The sequence below is a fragment of the Zootoca vivipara genome, chromosome 1, assembly GCF_965207765.1.
Source record: "Zootoca vivipara chromosome 1, rZooViv2.hap1.1, whole genome shotgun sequence".
Lineage (NCBI taxonomy): Eukaryota > Metazoa > Chordata > Lepidosauria > Squamata > Lacertidae > Zootoca > Zootoca vivipara.
Genome location: NC_142582.1, coordinates 48,145,913 through 48,166,597, shown reverse-complemented (window position 1 = coordinate 48,166,597; position 20,685 = coordinate 48,145,913). Strand labels below are relative to the sequence as shown.

The 20,685-nt window shown below is 45.2% G+C and overlaps 1 protein-coding gene across 2 annotated transcripts in view; it reads left to right on the top strand.

Moving 5' to 3' along the window:
- Positions 1-15,927, top strand: part of IGFBP5 (insulin like growth factor binding protein 5) — a 39,694-nt gene extending 23,767 nt beyond the window's left edge. Inside the window, exons 2-5 of one of the 2 annotated variants that reach the window (XR_009558115.2) lie at positions 6,762-6,991; positions 7,515-7,634; positions 8,414-13,972; positions 14,023-15,927. Coding sequence is in view for 1 of the 2 variants with exons in the window: in XM_035128162.3 (XP_034984053.1) it covers positions 6,762-6,991; positions 7,515-7,634; positions 8,414-8,545 (482 nt within the window). In the remaining variant the exon portion in view is untranslated. Of the gene's footprint in view, positions 1-6,761; positions 6,992-7,514; positions 7,635-8,413 lie in introns of both variants that reach the window. The other variant, XM_035128162.3, reaches the window with a different exon arrangement.
- The last annotated feature ends 4,758 nt before the right edge of the window (positions 15,928-20,685 follow it).

The window sequence follows — 20,685 nt, the reverse complement described above, 5'->3', positions numbered from 1 at the left end:
TTGCATTTACTATGTGAAAAACCATGAGTTTGCATCTCTTCCATATCCAGCCTAGATGAGGCAATTGTAATATTACAGGGTCTAGATAAAGGACTGGGTCTAGCCATGCAGCAGAATGGCGTGAAGGGACATTGGAATGGTAGAATGGAATGGAATTCAGCTGAAGGATCGCGTCTGAGTCATCAGCACTCAGCACCACAGCAAGTTAGAATGCTGTCCTTGATGTAATAATTTTCTACTTGTGGGGAGTTTTTACATGGCAGGTGATATATTTGCCACCTGCAATGAGCAGTGTGCACTCCATTCTTCTGCCTCAGCTTTCTACCATTTCATTCTGAATTTTAAGACCAGCCCAAAGCCACTGTTGGTTTTCCCAGCAGTGGCTCACTTGGTAGCTGCTGTGGGCAGGACTTCTCATGCAGAGCAAGCCAAGTCGGTGCTGCCTAGATATTGTTGGGCTCCACTTTCACCAGCCCCATCCAACATGGTGCGTAACCAGGGTTGGGGGAGCTGAGGTCTAACTACATCTGCAGGCACCATATTGGCTACACCTGGTCGTACTGTAGCTACACTCACAAGGGAACCACTGGGCTAAATAATTCCCTTCTTGCACAGCCAGCGATCAAGTTTTTGGATGTGGGGAAAGAAGCGTCTGCCTAGCCATTGTTGCAATGAGATGCTGGAGTAGGTGGATCTTTGATCTGCGCCAGCAGGGCCAGTCTTGTGGTCACCTGGCTGCATGCTGGACTCAATGACTTGCCATCTGAGCATGGGGAAAGTGAAGGAAGATCTAAGATACATGAGGGGTGAATGATAGATAGTGTGCTATATAGTTCAGGGCGTTAGTAACCTTCTCCCCGCCACACTAGCACCCCCTTTCTGATCTTCTCCCCACCCACTGACCGCCCCTGTGGCTGCTCATATCTCCCCTCTGATTACCAAAAGGAATTAGAACTTGGCCAGCACTTTCCTGCCCTGGCTTGCTGACAAATTCCAGGTTTAAAGAATTGTTTATACTTTCCGTAATTTATAACTTAACTCTGTTTATGTGCCCAGATTCTATTTCCCGGGCTGATACGTGCGCTGCTGGTGCCCTCTTCGGGGCAATGGATAATATTGCAGCCAGGGCGGAGAGATTGCTTCCAGGCACTAGAAAAGGACTCACTTAGTGAAGGAATGTGACCATAGACACACACCACAGCTCTGCATAAAGGAGGTGGTGCTTATAGCTGTGGTTCACTATTCCTATGCCACACCCATGGCAAAAGAAAAAGCCTAACCTTTGAGCCTCCAAATGTCGGCGACCGGACCATTCCTGACCCTCAGCCATGCTGGCTGGGGCTGATGAGAATCATAGTTCAACAATATCTGGAGAGCCACAGGTTAGCCACCCTTCCTCTACAGACAAGCAACAAGGAGCCGTGAGTATTTACCCCCTCAGATGTGAGCTAAATAGTAGCTGAGGCTTGTTAAAAACACATGCCCATACGTTAAGCAGAAAAGCAGAATAATACACTGGACCAGCACTTTTGATTGGTCCTTTGTCCTCTGGAGACAGGAACGGACAAGAATCATGGGCCTAGTGCTGATCTTGAAGTGATTGGTGAAGTTAAGACAGGTTCGAAGGAAACCCCTGAGCCCTTCAGATGCTGTTAGCCTCCAACTCCCACCAGCCCCAGCCAGCATGGCTAGTAGTCAGGGCTGGAGCTGTAGCCCAGCAACATCTCCCACCCCTGGGTTGAGGGGTAAAGGATTTTGATATATATCCTTCATAGGACAAGAGGGGAGGAAGCCAGGCAAAGGTACCTATTTCACCAAAGCAGGATGCACACCTGTTGCCCTGAGTAGTGTTTCTGCAGACCTGATGACAGATCTTTGGATCATGACACTTCAACAGCATTCCCACCCACTTACTCTGGCTCCAACTCGCTCCCACCGCTGGTGTTTGAAGTCATGTGCGCATGACCTTAGCCACAATCCATATCTATCCTTTTCAATGAGTTTTTTCTTCAAACCAGCTTCCATCCAATATGAAAATGAGCACAATGTTCATTTTGCTCTTAAGCCAAGGTGTGCACATTTTTGGCAGCCATTGCCCATGTGCAGATGGCAACTTCATGAATAGGTGTTTGGGAGGGAGTTGCAGGTGTGAGTTAAAAAAACCAGTTAATGAGCATTGAGTAAAGACATCCCCATCCCTCTCTCTGCAGCAATGTAGAAATGTGGCTTAAAATGCAGCGGTGGATGAAACAACCTCACTGAGTATTAAGCCTCTATTGTTACATGTCTTGGCCCTAGTTACATGTCTTGGCCTGAGCTTCATCTCTATGTAACCAAAGCAGTGTTGTCTACTGAAGCAGCGTGCATAGGGTCCATACAGGAGATGGTATGGATGTGGATTGAATAGGTGAGGGAAGAAGCAAGAGGTGTGGCTCTCCAGATGTGGTTGGACCACCACTCCCATCAACTATGACCGCTGGCCCTGCTGCCTGGGGCTGATGGGAGCTTGGGAGTCCAACAGCACCCAACAGGTTGCCCATCTCTACACAGCACTACCAACCAAAAGGAACATCTTAAATCTGCAGCAGAGTCAGAGCCTCTATTTGGTGTGCTAGGAACAAAAATTGGTGTGTTTGGCATGAAGCAACAGAAAGATTAATAGCCTAATTCTAGGTAAGTGTTCAAAAGCTCATTCCCATTGGGTTCAGCTGTGCTGCAAGCCAGCAAATCGCAAGCTGGAGAACATATGCAACAGGAGATGGGAGAGCTGCCTGCTCCACCCTCACCCCTGTCACCTCTCATCTCACAAGCAGGACCTGAGGTTCACTGTACAGCAGTGGGGGAAAGGGCAGGTGATGATGTTTGCATACAGCTCCCCCCCTCTGCTCTATCAGGGTGCATTTGTGTTCTCAGGATAGCAACTTGGTACCCCTTCAAGGACTTATCCCCTAGTCCTTATGTTTATGACTGCATGGTAAAGTGGGGAGTACTTTGCAGGAAGTCCTGTCTTTAACCAATGACACTTCACTTCTACTTCTGGATAAGGATTTTTAGGATCGGCCTCTTAAATACAGTGAGGGAGATCTGTTCTAGATTAAGTGCCCATAGATGGAGATTGGAGAGAGGGTCGTCTTGGAAGAGGTGTAATAGTGGACTACCTTCTCCAGCAAGCTCGCCAACATAAGCTTAGCACCAAGTGGGTCATCTGTGTGACAGCTCAGATTCCAGGGTGATTTGAGGTTGTTGAAAACTTTAAGGAGACTGGGCACATCCTGGGTGCAGACAAAGCCAAGCTTCTGCCCTTCCTTTCTTCCACTCTGTGCTTGCTTTTAATCGTTTTCCTGTGACCACCCTAATCTAGTCTCAGCTGCCCTGGGTGGCCTGGTAGAAATGGGCAGTGCGGGATTCCATAGTCTCTGTGGGGTTAGGACTTTATTGAAATTTGGAGCTAAAAATAGCCTACTTTTGCTCTAAGGGCTGTATTAAAGGTCACAAGTGAGCTAAGTATAGGCTGTCACCAAGTCGTTCCTATATATAACTGTGCTGGAGCTCTAAAAGCGACCATCTGTTAATAAGATCATATTGGCTAGGATCAGAGAGTTTGAACACACACAGAGTTTAGGAGGCAGGGTGGATTTTCTCTGGGGAATGCACTGCCACAAGAAGGTAGGAAAGGCCACGTGCATAAATTGATGTCTGCAAGGATTAAATACATAAATGGAAGGCAAATGAGTGGCTGCTAGCCAGACCCAAGATACCCTGAAAAGGTTACATTCATCACCTTTTGTGATCAGACACTGAGGATTAATAGGGGATGGGTACCAGCATTTTGCCTGCTTGTAAACTTTGTGAGACATCAGGTTGGCCACCATCACCTCCAGGTTTTCTAGATAGCACTGGTGACTCTTGATCATTGCTCCTTTAACAGCAAACTTGAGTGGGGTGTGCAAATAAGATTGCAGCCAAAATGGGCCCACCAAGTCAAGAAAATATTGGTATGTTTGAACACTGAAGTTTGATGACGTACATAGATTTTTTAAAAAATAAAAACTTAAGGGGATATCTCAAAACACACACACACACACACACACACACACACACACACAAAGTGGGAAATTGCACTTGCCCCCTGTACATATATTTCAAAATTCTGGTGGAATTCAGATATATTTGAAATGCTAGCAAACTGCTGGATTGGAAAGGAGAGGGGGAGATTTCCCCCTCCCACTCAGCTGCTTAATATATGTCTGCATGTGAGGAGGAGACTACAAATGTCAAGACATTTGACTGCTGGCTTCGTGACAGATTTCAGTATAGTCTGCTGCATGTGAACAACAGGACAGTTGCTGCCCCTGGGTATGTTTTGGCCCCTCACACAGTCTGCCAGAGTGTTTACTGATGAGAGCTGAGAAGATCCGCTGTTACTGAGAGGATTCCAACCCACCCCTTGGAAAGCCCTTCCCAGGCAACAAATCTGCTGCATCTCTTCACTCGGGGGAACTATACCTTGCAATGTCTCTTTTGACCTTGTATGGAGCACCACAAGCTTTTCTTAAAGAGGGCCTCACATTAAGATCCAGAAGCAGAGCGTTGTTGCTGCCCACTGAAAAGCAAATGACACTTGCTTCTCCCAGGGCATAGGCCAAGAAAACTCTTCTTGTGAACAAGCCTGAATGTGAGCCATCATGAGTAGGGAACTTTTTCAACCTGAGGGCTACATTCCTGCACTGGCAACCATCTGAGGGGTGGGCGGCACATGCTAGGGGTGTGGGGAGGGCCAGAGGCAAGTGGGTGAGTCTTCTCTTTGTGCAGTAGGCTATATTCCTGCCATGCAACAGTTGGAGAGTTCTTCGTTTGGATGCTTTCAGTTTGGCACTTAATATAACCTTTCCATTAATAACTGTGGCAGTAGCAAGAGTTGTGAATTTATCAAATTTAGTACACTCCACCTCCAAAAGAATAACCCTGGGAACCCAGATTATCCTGTCTTCTGCTGTCTGATTTCTATTCTGGCAACAGGATCGTGGTACAATATGCTGTAGTTTAGTCACCCTAGAAAAGCAACACTGTATTCAGCAACCTTGGATTGTAGCAGGTTGGGCTGTTATAATAACCTTTAGACAGTTTCCAAGGCTTTGTAGCAAAAGCGACAAAGATGCCTTCCAAAATGACCTGTTTATTGAGCATGCATCCTGATTTCTTTGCACAAAGTTTGCAGGAAGGTTACACGATGTTGCATCAGACACTATCCCAGTGCCTTTCCCCATTGCCGCTTTTATCACAAAAAGTTGCAGGGGGTGAGGGGTAAGGATTTGTTGTGCAAGAGCTCCAAATCAGCATTAATTCCATAGCTGCCAAGTTTTCCCTTTTCTTGCGAGGAAGCCTATTCAGCATAATGGAATTTCCCTTTAAAAAAAGGGATAACTTGGCAGCTATGTAATTCTGCAACCGGAATTTGCTAGTTTGTGATTGAATCCCACACAAAAATAGTCTGGAAGCGCACAAAGAGTGCTGTTGCACTTTAAAAGCCAACTAGTTTGTTTCCATGGTCTAGAGCAGGCATCCCCAAACTGCGGCCCTCCAGATGTTTTGGCCTACAACTCCCATGATTCCTAGCTAACAGGACCAGTGGTCAGAGATGATGGGAATTGTAGTCAAAAACATCTGGAGGGCCAAAGTTTGGGGATGCCTGGTCTAGAGTCTATTTCCTCAGAGACATAAAGTGTTTATCTAAAGGAGGAAAACGTAGAGTGGGGCCAAACGGCAATGAAATGCACCAATTACTACTGTTGTGAATGGTTAGTTTAACTGAATTGTCCTAGATTGTACTTTTTGCATCTCATTGCCATATGATCCCAGCCTTCACATATTTATCCACTTTTCACGCACATGTTCCAGCTAAAGATAACATTTCATGCACCTACCAAAGCAGATTCTACCAGCTAGCCCATGAAAACTTGTGCCACAATCCCTTTGTTCAATTTCGGAAAGCTACAATATTCTCTGTTTTTTGCGAAGCCTGGTTTAGTGCCAGGCTTGATCAAAGAGAGCCCAGCTTCTGCAAGATAATATGTGTCAGGCTTCAGGGAATCTGATTGTCCCCCCATGGCAGGCTACCAGTAATAGATAGACAAGAAGCTCTTACCAAGTCTTTTATTCAATATTCACAGAGAGAGGCTTAGAAATGCTGCCTCTAGGAGTAATGGTGTTGCTCTGAGTGAAACCCCACCCCCTCCATCTCTCCCACTATACGTCATCCCTATGGTGGCTGATCTGTGTCTTCTGCTTCTGAGCTCTCTGCTCTTCTACTTTCAATGCCCGCCAGGTTCTGGGAGAAGAGGGATCTGGAATGTTTTCTAAAGACACCGAGTCTGTCAACTGTCTCTCCCCTGATGATGCTTCTTCTTCCTGCTCCTCTCCCATTATTTACCAGCTTTTCACCTCATCTGTCTCTGAGCTACAACCTCCCACAAACCACCGTTGTAAATCTATACTGTCTTCCTCTTCTCTGGAAGGGTCAGGCTGAGGAGGCGCTTCCCACCATTCCCCCTCTGTCTGGTCCCTGACAATATGTGAGGTTTCTCAGCATGTGGGCTTCATGTGTTCCACAAATACAGACAAAGACAGATGGTGTGTTTTATGGATCTTGAGACTGCTGTTATGAAAGCAACGAGCAAAGAAGGATGCTGTGGCTCAATGAAATGGGTGAAAGTGACCATCAGTCCAAAAAGCAATTCTTTTTCTTGCTTTCTCCCATCCAGAAAGAGAATCCCGAGAACACGAGGACCCAACCACCTCAGAGATGGCAGAAGAGACCTACCCTTCCAAACCGCACAGGAACAAGGGACACGTACGCCTCTCTGAGTCAAAGGTAGAGGCCCTGAGGAAGGATCGCAGGAAGAAGCTGACTTCATCCAAGTTCGTTGGTGGGGCAGAAAACACGGCGCACCCTCGTGTTGCTGCCCCTGAGCTGAGACCAGAGTTTGAACTGGTAAGTGTGGTCCTTCCCTGCACCACATGTGCTCTTGCCCTTCATTCTCTTACTCCATGTCTTGTCTCCTCCCCTCTTCCTACCATTTATGTTCCCACCATTAACTGCCATGACAGTTAGAGAGGATGGTTAGAGAGGGATATTGGTAAGTGGGAGAAATGGAGCTGGTGGGCACAATTCTAGCTGCTAGTTTAAAGCCCACTCTGCATAGTGACTCTTCCCTCTCCCCACACCCACCTTCATGAGCTCAGCCACCCACCACATAGTGAAGCTGCTTTCCTCCAAGCAGTGCCAGTTCCAGGTTTTGCCAGGCTAAGATGCTCTGTGTGTGTGCCCATTGCCTCACCACTATTACCATTGCCCATGTGCTTGCCTCTTGGCTCAATCTGCACATCCTCACTGAGATAAGCATGCAGAAAAAAAACTACTAATCTTAATGAATTCTACTTAATCTGACCATATCTTGGGAGTTCAGTGCTTCATCCTCCTCAGCACCTGATTGCTTTCTCTTCTCTTTTTTCAGGGCCCTTGCCGTAGACAGATGGAGGCATCGCTGCAGGAGCTCAAATCAAGCCAGCGCATGATCCCCCGTGCCGTCCACCTTCCCAACTGTGACAGGAAAGGCTTCTACAAGAGGAAACAGGTAGAAGCTCTGCTTGGAGTCAAGCTCAGCTTTGTGGTCCAGGGGTACAGGCAGAAGGGACTCTTACGCATCACACAGCTTTGAGTCAATTGACCCAATCTTCTAACAATTATTTCACCACAAAATCTAAACTGGTGTCCCTCAACCTTGGGTCCTCCTGGTGTTGTTGGACTACAACTCCCATCATTCAAAGCTCACTTAGCCATTAGGGATGGCAGGAGGTGTTGTTGTGAGCTTTGAATGATGGGAGTTGTAGTGCAACAACATCTGGGGATCCAAAGTTGAAGAACACTGGTCTGAACCAAGGTTGTTGGCCTATGGATTTATGCTCTGTACGAGCCAAGCATTATGTGGTGCAGGAGGTGATTAAATGAATAAAAGAAGATAATACGATTGCAAGTGACACCATTAGCATCATGTGTAGTTAGGAGCCCAAGCAACCCTACAGCAGACCCAGGACAATTGCCCACATTTAATTGCCTTAACCTACCTCTTGATCCACCAAAATTGCTCATCATCTCCATACTGGAAAAAAGTTTATTTCTTCAGATTAAGCTGCAGTTAAAGGAGCAGGCTAGGCTGGCTTCCACCTCTCTCACTCCTTTAGCCAGAAGCAAACTGTGCTTAGTCTAGTTAAGGCCTTAACCAGCAGGCCAGCTGGTTAACTCCCAGGTTAACTTCCTCTAAGGTCAGCAAGGGATGCCTTCCTTTCAGAGGAGGAGTGACCATCCTAAATGTCCTCCACTCACTCTCCACCCTTTTTGCCCCCTTCTCTCCAGTGCAAGCCATCTCGGGGCCGAAAACGTGGACTGTGTTGGTGCGTGGATAAGTACGGACTGAAGCTGCCGGGAACAGATTACGTAGCCGGAGACCTCCAGTGTCACAACTTTGACAGTGGCAACACTGAGTGATTTGTCCCTCTTTGCCTCTCCCTGCCAGAGCCCTTTACCCCACCCACCCACCCATTACCCACCCACACCTCACGACGTGCCCAGGAGACTGATTCCTTTCATCTCATTTTAAGAAACTGAGGACCTCGGAATCTACGGTTATTACCATCAACTTCTTTCAATGGCAATGGCAGAGACTAAAGAAGAAAAGGCAACACTTTGAAGCCAAATAAATGGATAAATAGAAAAGGAAGGAAGGAGGCAGAAGATGAAGATGACAAGGCAGCCACCACCTCCCTTGGGACATGTAGCCCGCCATGCTTGAAAGTAACGTCATCCAGCCGCCCAGTCAGCACCAATGTAGGAAGCTCTCAGAAGCACTTGAATTTTGTTTTTGTTTTCTTCCCCTCCCCCTTTTTTACTATGGTGGGTTTGAAATCTTAAGATTTTGGGAAGTACTTAGTTTAACCAGCAGAATCCTAGGACAAGCAGGCCACTCGCCACTCACTCTTTCAATCCACACGCACACACACACACACATATTCTAAGGTTCCTTTTTTCAATGTTGTCCTTTCTCTACTCCTTCCCCCAGGGCTAAGGCTCTCTCTCCCTTATTTTCTTTTCAAATAAAAATCAAATGGATCGAAGAACAGCAGAACCTACAGCAGGGTGAAGTTAAGCTATTGGTTAAAAATCAAAATTCTTCAGTTCCTGCTGGGACTGTTTCCCTGGGCAGTTAAGTCAGAGGTTTGACCTGATTATTTGAGGTGTCATTGTCCATCCCTCTCCTGTGTAAATACAGCTGTGCTGCACATGTTTACTCTTTGTTGAACAAGTCCCTTTTCTTCCAAGAAGAGTCCTTTGACCTCCAATCATGTAAGAAGCTCCACAAACCTCTGTGCAGTTTCTTGTGTATGTCAAAGGCATTCAGGTTTGTGTATTTGCAGGATCATGACCCAAGCTGAAGCAATAGCATGATGTCAGACATCCTGCAGGCACTTAAAGCATATTTTTCTTGTTGTCAGTTATGTAAACCGACCTGTGGATGTCCACATAATGCTGAGCAATTATCATCACTCTCTACCTTTTAATGTAAAGGTGAGGACAGGTGAAATGACTCCTGTTATTGTACTCACATATGCTAAATCATTGCCCGGAACAAGGACAATACAAAGGAGTTAAAACATGATTCATAAAATCATGCACACTAGATTTGTAAATCTAGTCCACAGCTAAGAAAACTATTTTGCCATCTTTCAATGTCTACAAAGTGACTGAGAGTAGGTTGAGACCTTTTTCTTTCTTTCCTGAAAGAGACTCTAAGTCTGAAACTGCTGCATGGCAGGCAGAAATTCAGTACGTGTCAATTTGTCCCCATGAGTGCATCTTTTGTGCTGGAAAAAAAGCTGCACCTGCTTAATTTCTGCCTCTTGTGCCGCTGTCAAAGTCTCCACCAGGAAAGAAGCAGCTATGCAAACAAATAAAAAAAATCACCCGCAGAAAATAATTTGGCAACTTGCACGTCCAGACTTGGGCATGCCACTAAAGCCATTAAAAAATAAATAAATTATTGTTTAACATTTTTTAAAACTCCTCAGTATGTCTCCATGGACATTGCCATGACAAGGGTCCTTCCTATGTTCAGGATGGTGAATGAGAATGCAAGAAAATGACAAAAGGGAGGGAGAGAGAAAGGATTCCCCATCCAAAGTCACTAGCATTAGGGGAAAATCACCAAAATAGGAGCCATTAAGAAACATGCAATCCACTTGAGGGTGCAAAAGAAATGGACCCCATGGTGATTTTTCTGGAGGAGGACACAAAGGAGTCGAGGACACTGGTGTGGTGGCCTGCAAGCACTTCTGGACAACATGCTAATCAGAAGCATGGAGAGAGACAGAGAGAGGACTGGGGTTTTTGCTTGCAGACAGATGAGGAAGGCCACACTGCCTGCTGAGCGTCAGAAAAGAGCGCTGTTGGTAGGAGAACCAGGAGGACACCCACAACATGCCACATGCACTACTAAGCACAGAAGAAAGGGAAATGAGGAATCGTCCTGGTGGAATGGCTACAGCATGAAAGTGACTGTGGTGGGTTTTTCTTCTATCACCCCCTTCACCGTCAGCGGTGTTCAGATCAGCTCCAGAACAAAGATGAAAGCCAACAAACCATTGGGGGTCTTCCCAGAGATGTGAGAACTAGCCAAGAAAATCTGGATCAGGGAATTCACATATTGGCTCTATGGAGATTTGATTTGTCTTCTATGGAGGAGAGCAGGGTGGGGAAGATTTCTCCACATTTCTATGTGCAAACACCCATCCTTTTGTGCAGAGACAAGGAAATATGGAGATGGAAACACACACACATCCTTCCAAAGTAAAAAGTCTAATAATCTGGGTGGAATTCCTGCCCCAGAATTCAAAGTGCAAACAAAGCCCACTCCATCCGTTCACCTCCATCTTTGATCCAGATTTTCTGGAAAGTGTAAATGACTGCTAGATATTCCAGTTATCCCCTCCCCTGGGCTTTGGCAGCAGTGGTGAGACATTTACCCTTTCTCCTCCGAATCAAAGCTAAACCTACCACAAGCTCCTGTGTAACAGAAGGCCGGACTGTGCTTTGACTGGGACGTTTGTTATCACGATGGGTGAGCCTAAGTCCCATTTTCCCCACAGCCCTGATTTAGCATGTGGAAATGTAGAAATGCCTCATTGTTTACTACCTGCATTTGGGTTGGATTATTTGGCTGTGCCTCTTTCCTAAACTGGATAAGTCCTTGGGTGTTCTGCTGACAATGCAATCTGAGCAATATACCCCCTAGTTAGGCAGCTCTTTCCCAGTTCCCTGGCAACAAGATCATCTATGTCAGTCAAGAGAGTTTGTAGGACAGAAGAAGCATCAAGGTCCCTTTTAGAAATTCTATACTTACCAGGGTGGTATAATAGTGCTTCTGTGTCAACAAGTGTGTGAACTGGGTAAGGGAGCAAATCTGTGGAAAGGAGGGGCAGTGCCCTTGTTGCCTTGCTATGGGCAACCTGAGATGGCTCCCCCCCCCCCTGCAATGGCCACAATCCTGATCTCCATGAAAGATCTTTCATGGAGATCAGCACCCATGTGCAACATTTGGGCTGTCCCTGAAGTCTTCTACAAAGTAGAAGGACAGAAATTGTTTAAGCATTTCTTCTCAGGCTTTCAACATGGTTCATTCATTTGGGCTGTATTGAGACTTGGTTGGTAAACGAAAGGTCCTGACCGCATCTGTTCTTTCCCATAGAAGATTGTGTGGACAGCCCCAGTGGTGGACACTGGTCCCTTAGGTGTTCACACTTGGGATTATGGCCAGTATTCCAAAAGGGGGAGACCTAAATTAGCACCAAAAGTAACGTATATCTTGAGAATGAACTACCAGAATGGCCAAGCCAGTGGATCAGAAATGGGGAACCTGAGGCGCTCCAAATGTGCTGGACTACAACTCCAAGCACCTCTGCCTGTTGGCCAGCGTGGTTGAAGCTAATGGGAACTGGAGGTCAGCAGCAACTGGAGGACTGCATGGTCCTTGTCCTTGCAACAGATTATATAAGGGTTTAATCTGATCCTGACATTTCCAGGGGTAATTCATACAGGAGACTTCTCCATTCTAGCCATTACAGAGAGGGACAAAGTGGTCCTATAGAACCTGGTGATATCTATGCTACAGCAAAGCTCAGCATTGCCTTCTTATCTCTTTGGAAAAATGAGGTTCAGTTAGATCCCCCTATGAACAAAGGGGAGAGGGAATTCTGTCATCTTCCAAAAGTGAGAACTGGAGCCATTTTGCTTGCTCCAGGGCACATAAAGTGCACTTTCTCTAGGTCCAAAGAATACATGGGAAAGGTCCATGGTAGAATGACTATGGGCTGAGAAAAGGCTGGTGAACTTTATCCCTTTGGATTTAAAAACAAATCTCTCTTGTCAAAAGAAGATTTACAAGGAGGAAAGGACAGTGGAGCAGAGTGCACATATAATCTACATAGCATATAAAGGGGCAGGAGATGTGCTGGGCACATAAGAAATTAGGGGTAATTTACACTACAAAGTTATGCTGATTTTGTACCATTTTAATTGTCATGGCTTTTGCCAAAGAAGCCTAAGGACTGCTCTTTTCTACAGTCCCTAAGGTTCCCTGAAAGGAGGGAGTGATTCCTAAATCAGTGTAAGTGTGTGGTGTAAATATATATCTTTACAGGGCAATCCGTAACATGTCTACTCAGGAAGAAGTCTCACTGAGATCAGAGAGACCTATTCCCAGGTACATGGGTAAAGGATTGCAGCCTTGGTTGCATAAAATGAAAGAATGTTGCTAAAATCCTTTTCTCTCCCCAATTGGTAGAGTCAGTCTCTTGGCACTCCTGGACTGGTTTCAACCAAAATCATCTTTTATCCTTCCTTCCTTCCTTCCTTCCTTCCTTCCTTCCTTCCTTCCTTCCTTCCTTCCTTCCTTCCTTCCTTCCTTCCTTCCTTCTTGATATGTATTTTTTTATTATTTCCTGAAACTTGAAAACCTTTCCCTATATAAAAAATAAAAACCCTTCTTACTCCGTAAACAGGGCATGGAGAGAGCCACTTCATCTCTCACTTCTATTGGACACACACACACACTCACAGAGTACAGATATTGCAAGCAGGTGAGGGGGGTTTGGAGTACATAATATTCCCACCTAACTGCCAGCCCACATTGTAAAATGATTTTCTCATAAGCTCAAAGGATGCCTTTGAGGACAGTTCCTTTACCTGGTTGCATACTTTGCTGGCTACTACAGTAGCAGAAACCATTCCAAGTGCATTGGCCACAGCTGATTTTCCAGGAGAGAGCACATCTTACATCCTTGCTGCTTAAGTACAGTATGGAGAACCCAAAGCTGATGTAGACTTTCACCATGAGAAGATCAGCCTTTTATGGATTTCTTAAAGCAGCACTCAAAATCTCAGCTGAAAGGCTGGGAAGCAGCTGCCCCAGTCTCAATCCTACAATGCCAGTGCTTTTCTTTTTGGTTAAAAAAATTGAGGTGCCAGTACCCATATATAGATAAAAGTCCATGGGCAAAGTCCAAAGTGCTAAACTTGCCACCCTTGACCTTAAAAGTTGGCTGACATTTTTATGTGCCCTCAAGAGGCCTCGAGCTAACCAATGGCATTACATTTGCAGAGTTTGCATGATCACCTTTGCATGATCACCTCCTAAGAGCAGAGGGAAAACTGTGTTTGTAAACAGGCTGGTGACAACGTTTGGGAAGACCAAAGTCTGTAGAACATGGCTAGAAATAGGACTGAGAACTTGGGCTACCTTATCCATCATATTCATTCATACCTACCAACAAACATTCACAATCCTATAACTATCAAAGGCAGAGGAACCTCTTTGCAACCTGTAGATGCCAAGGCACTATAGCAGGCATGTCCAACAGGTAGGTCATGATCTACCGGTAGATCACTGGACATCTGCGGTAGATCACTGGTAGATCATTGGCTCCCCCCAAAGAAGCTGAACAACTGTGGCTCCCCTTAAAAAAGCTCAACATTTTACCTCCTCCCTGAAAAAAAACTCAACAACTTTGACCCGAACCCCCCCCCCAAAAGGGGGTAGATCACTGCCAGTTTTTAACTTTGTGAATAGATCTCAGTCTCTTGGGAGTTGGCCACCCCTGCACTATAGCATAAGAGACTACGGGGAAACAAAACCTCTTAGAACTGATGCCAGCTTTAGAAGAAAAGTCCTGAACCTCATTACTCTAATAGCACCTGCTATTAGAAGAAGTCTGTTCTTTACCCCTCCTACTAGTCCTTCATTTCTATTAGCCGTTTGTGTTACATTGGTTACAGTGCCAACTTCTGGCAAGCCATTCTCAATCATCTCCCCCAACCATAAGCTACTGGTGGGTGACTCACACGACCCACCACGTTTTTTGACGAGTGCTCAATTCCATTATGTTATAAGCTTTAAAGATGGTGTGTTTGCCATTGAATGCACAGATCTCCCTCCTTCCCTTTGGCTGGCGACTCTGTGCCTGAATCGCTTTTCCTCTTCAGTTACCCAATACCCACGATCCCCCATAAAGACTCCAGCTGCCATTGGTAGGAGATGAAAGTTATGCCACCGAAGTAGAAATACCACCTCCAGAGGAGGATACCCTCTCCATTGTTGACCAAGGAGAAAAGGCTTGCCCAGTTTACTTCATTTAAGAAAGAGCTTTCCTGCCAGAGTAGTGAATCAGGGTGGGAGGTGATAAGAAAACAGATTTAAAAGACAATGTGGTGGGGGAGTCCCCTTCAGAGACATTGATCTCAGAGACTGTGCACAGGGAAAGTGTGGTGAAGGTTTTGGAGGCAATTGGCTGGATACCTTTCATCTCCAAAGCAGCTTTCACTTTTGACCTATGTGAGTGGGATTCAGGAGCATATAGAGATCTTTAAAGTCTTAGAAGGTCCCACTGCAGCTGATGCAGGTCACATGCATATCCTATGTTTGAATCACATGGCTTCCTGCAATCCTGGGAATGAGAGTTTCTTGCTCTCAGAGCTGCAAACTCTCTCGGGGGCGGGGGGGGGAACCACCATAGCCTACGAACGACAATATCCAGGGGAGCAAAGACCTCCTTTCAAGCTGAGATATTCCTTGTCACTGTTGCAGACTAGGACAGTTTTATTTTGAAACCACTAGTACAAGAGCATATTGCACTATTTCTCCACTTCATCTCTCTCTCTCTCTCTCTCTCTCTCTCTCTCTCTCTCTCTCTCTCTCTCTCTCTCTCTCTCTCTCTCTCTCTTCTGTCTTTCAACAGAGCATCTATAACTTCAGCAGTTGACAGGTCACTGCAGTCCCAGGCCACCTTCCTGGCCAGATAATGCCCAGGGAGGAGAGGGGGGCTTGCAGCACTCCCAACTTCCAACTCCACCCACTCTCAGCCCCTCCCACAACACCACTGGGACAGCTCTTCTACAATGCAGTTATTGCTTTCAATAGCACAGTTAACAATACACACATGATTCCGAGTATCCTACCTGGTTTTTAATCATTACGCAGAATTATTCACTACACATTTTACGGTAGCTTTTAATAGCTTTACATACATACAGTAGCTCTGTGGATATTTTTTTTTTCCTTTTGCAGTAAACAAAAAATATTCATACTCTTACCGGTGGGGGGCGGGGGGGAGCAGTTTGTGAAAAAAAACTGACAATGGATGAGGAGTGTAATTGCTCTGTTTAGCATTTTGTACTTTAAAAAAAGAAAAAAGAATCTCACATTTTATTAAAAAGTGAAGATTGCTGTATACTATTTATTCAACTTATAATTTATGTTACTCTTTGATCTTTGTCTTTTCTTATGACAAAGCATTTATTTAATAAAGTTATGCATTCAGTTAGCCTGTGTGCATGGCAGTTGGGGAATGTCTGTGTAATGCGCTTGTGCTGAATGAATGTGATTTGCCCATCTTCTACTAAGGGAGCCAGCTGAGAATCTTTTGACTTTACTTGAAAGTAGCAGAATGCCCATCATGTGAACAGAAGTCTTGCAGATTTCAAAATGTGGTGTTCCAGGCAGGTTTCATCCTCACCGCAGCCCTTTACTTTTCTGCAGAGGAGGCAATGGTGCCCATTCACTTACAAAGGGAACGGGGAAGGGCACAGGTGCATATATGACTAGGTGAGAGCTAAATCTACTTCATGATGAGCCAGACACTGAGAATCAAGTTTGTGATGTGCAACACGGAACACTTCAGTCAGTGACCGTGTTCATTCAGCCCTACTCTGAACTCTGATGGAGGGAACTCACATTTATCAGCAGCGTTTTTATGCCCGGCAAATGTTACCCCTCCCCTCTTCCCCTCTCCATGAAGAGCAGTGGTTTTTGCTATTTCTGAAATAAATTACTTCTGTTTTGCACAAAAGATGCAAATGTATCCTAAAATCATGAAGCAGAGATGGCAACTGCAGAAGAAGTGCCACGCCTGCCAACACAATGGAAAGTACAATTTTGCTGTCCACACACTTATCAGGAGGGGAGCATTTCTCATTTTGTTACTATTAAAAACAAACAAACAACAGTACTACTTTTTCTTCATTTTTGCTCTCACAAGGGACATGTGCTTTTAAATTAGTCCTAGAGATGGATCTGGTGGTTCTTCTGGTTTCAATGGAAGAGCGCCCATTTTTCCTTCACCCAGCATGCCTTGCAGCAACCCAAGATCTATTTTACACTAGGCATGATGTTCCACAACCTGGCTCCCTCCAGATGTTGTTGGGGCCTACAGCTCCCATACACTCCAGCCGGCTTGGCTAACATAAAGGCATATGGGATCTGTAGCCCAAAACATATGGAAGGTTCAAGGGGGCAGAAAGCTCTGTCTAATTGAGGCTGTGATCCTATATCTGAGAGTAAGCCCCATAGAAGACCATGGAGCTTACTTCTGATAGACATGTATAGGATTGTGCTGTAGGCCACATTCTCCATGCCATTGCAATATTGGCTAATTGACTGGAGTTGTTAGATGCCAACTACTAAAGTGAAACAGCCTCCAAGTGACTTACACTATAATACAGCAATATAGTATTGTTGTTTAGTCGTTTAGTCGTGTCCGACTCTTCGTGACCCCATGGACCATAGCACGCCAGGCACTCCTGTCTTCCACTGCCTCCCGCAGTTTGGTCAAACTCATGTTCGTAGCTTCGAGAACACTGTCCAACCACCTTGTCCTCTGACGTCCCCTTCTCCTAGTGCCCTCAATCTTTCCCAACATCAGGGTCTTTTCCAAGGATTCTTCTCTTCTCATGAGGTGGCCAAAGTATTGGAGCCTCAGCTTCACGATCTGTCCTTCCAGGGAGCACTCAGGGCTGATTTCCTTAAGAATGGATAGGTTTGATCTTCTTGCAGTCCATGGGACTCTCAAGAGTCTCCTCCAGCACCATAATTCAAAAGCATCAATTCTTTGGCGATCAGCCTTCTTTATGGTCCAGCTCTCACTTCCATACATCACTACTGGGAAAACCATAGCTTTAACTATACGGACCTTTGTCGGCAAGGTGATGTCTCTGCTTTTTAAGATGCTGTCTAGGTTTGTCATTGCTTTTCTCCCAAGAAGCAGGCGTCTTTTAATTTCGTGACTGCTGTCACCATCTGCAGTGATCAAGGAGCCCAAGAAGGTAAAATCTCTCACTGCCTCCATTTCTTCCCCTTCTATTTGCCAGGAGGTGATGGGACCAGTGGCCATGATCTTGGTTTTTTTGATGTTGAGCTTCAGACCACATTTTGCGCTCTCCTCTTTCACCCTCATTAAAAGGTTTAATACTATATTGCTGTATTAAATAATACAGCAATATAGTATACAAGGGGTTAAACCTCTTTGGGTTGTATTCAATGTAAGGGTATTTCCTGGTGCAATAGAACATATCCATCCCTTTCCCGCCCCTGCATCTGTTCTAGGGGTTACTCCAACCCTCCAGAGTAGATTTGGGGATCACAGTGGAAGGAGAGGTGGCAATCGCCTTACACTAGCACCAATTCTTGCACTAGCACAAAAAAACCTTGTTGAATATTGCCCTTTGTTCTCCCTCCCACCTTCCTGCCTGAAAGAAAGTGAACTTAAAAACTTGCTCACTTTATGAGTTCTTTGGCTGGTCCTAACAAATCTATCCATGTCACTGTTGCTGGCATAAGTAACTGCATTCTGTTGCACTGAAGAGGTGCAAAGAAGCCCGTAGAATCTCCAACACTGTGCAACTTGGTGCCATTCTTTAAAAGGGTCAGAAGCACATGGGTGGGTAAAATAAAAACACACTGTGTTGATGATGCATCCCATGTTAAAACAAAATTAAAAATGGCAGCAGCTGCTATATTAATTCTCACCACACGAGGGAAGCACAGACCTGAGCTACTTTGAAAAAAATACTGTACACCTGAAATGTTTGTGGCCGAAAACGGCAATAAAGGGAGGACTCCGTATTGCGCCAGTGCATCAAAAGCTTTATATAAAGAAGGAAACCTTGTAAACAGTTGTGTGATGTTCTGAAGTTATCTTTCAACATCTCATCCAAAAAACAGCACACAGGAGGTATTGTGAGAAACTCCCCTGTGTGCCTAGATTTTCTTTTATCAAGAAAGTGATGTAGTGAGTCTAGCCCAGGGATGGGGAACCTTTGACTCTCCCAATGTTGCTGAACTATGACTCCTTGGCCATTAGCCATGCATTAGTCCAGCAACACTGAAGCGCCAAAAGACTAACATGCTTCCAGCCCTCAGTCCACACCCTGAGAGTCAGACCATTGAGTCATCTAGCCCAGTAACCAATCAAGACCTCTGCTTGAGATATCAGAGGGCCCTAACACAGGGTCTCTTCCCAGTCCTTCACACTCATGCAGATAAGCCAAATCTATCTAAGGCAGCATCAGACCTCTGGCCAGAGGCCTTGGATGGGGATGAGAGATTCTTTAACTGCAGATACCGGGGGTTGAAAACTGGGATCTTTCACATGCAAAGCATTCTCATAGAAATGTGTTCCATACAAAGGCTGCCACTGTCCCAAATATACATGGTTGCCAGGAATACCTCTCACTGAATTCAGTGGGATTTACTTCTGTGGAAGCATGTGTGGAAGCAGCCAGGAAGTATTAAATCAAATAGTCATTATTTCAAGATAGAATCATAGAATCATCGAGTTGGAAGAGACCACAAGGGCCATCCAGTCCAACCCCCTGCCAAGCAGGAAACACCATCAAAGCATTCCTGACAGATGGCTGTCAAGCCTCTGCTTAAAGACCTCCAAAGAAGGAGAGACTCCACCACACTCCTTGGCAGCAAATTCCACTGCCAAACAGCTCTTACTGTCAGGAAGTTCTTCCTAATGTTTAGGTGGAATCTTCTTTATTGTAGCTTGAATCCATTGCTCCGTGTCTGCTTCTCTGGAGCAGCAGAAAACAACCTTTCACCCTCTTCTATATGACATCCTTTTATATATTTGAACATGGCTCAAGATAAGTGAACTTGTATAAGTGAACTAGAACTCTCCCCCCCCTCCCCAACTATGTCTACATGCTCTCAGGCAACAGGAGAAGACCACTACAACCCAAACAATACACAGGACCCCACTCCCTCCAGAGCAGCTTGCATTGCTACCCGCAGGATCTGACAATTAGGACAGAAGGACAGAAAGGGGCTCCTGAGCGATGGGTGCTGTAATTGATGCATCTGAGCAAATTGGCACTGGGTGGCTCTCAATAAACCCTGCCAAGTGATCACAGCAGAAACACAGCGAAGGGATGTCCTGATCATAACACCAGCTCAGCCCTTTGACTAAGGCAAGAACAAAAATGCTGGCAACCCAGCTGAAATCTCTCTCTACATTCCTGAAGACGTTGTTTTGTGTATCCTGGACTGTGTGTGTGTGTGTGTGTCTGTGTGTTTGGGTGGGAGGACAGAGTTGTCAAGCCAGACAGTGGAGACAGGACCATGGCAGAGCTTGTTCTCAAATTTTTCAGGTTAATAACAAGGACCTTTTTTTATTTAAAAAGTACTCAAAATAATGGAATATTTCATTCTAGCCTTTTTAGGCTTTTCCAAAGGCACTTCTGTGCTTGCCAAAACATATTTATTTATAACTCATGCCTTTGGTTTCAAGAATTTGCTCCATGACCCCTCTCTGTTCCTTTGATTAAGTTAAAGTATCAAGAGAAGAACATTTTCTTCTCCTTACAACAGCCGTAAAACAATCTGTCAATCTCTTTTACTGCCGTTCTGAGAGACCTACCTAGATTCTGCCTGGTAGCTGCTCCACTACCTAGGAATCCAGAAAACAGACTATAACCATTCATTCATTCCATTCCATTCCACTTTGTTTCTGAATCGTTTCCTGTGAAACATCCCAAAGTCACCCACAAGAAGAACATCATAAAAAGCATCAATAAAAACATAAACACTAAAAACATGACAAACACAAATGGGGAAACATCTACCCCTCTCTCCCCAAAAATAACCCCAACATGGATATTAAAAAGTCCTCCATTGGATGTTTCAGGAACTTGATGTTCCACGATATAAATGCCACAGAAATGGCCACCTGCTGATTTGCCTTTCTCTTTATCTTCAGCGACTAGCTATAAATAAGGTGCAAGCATGCAGAAGAGTCTAG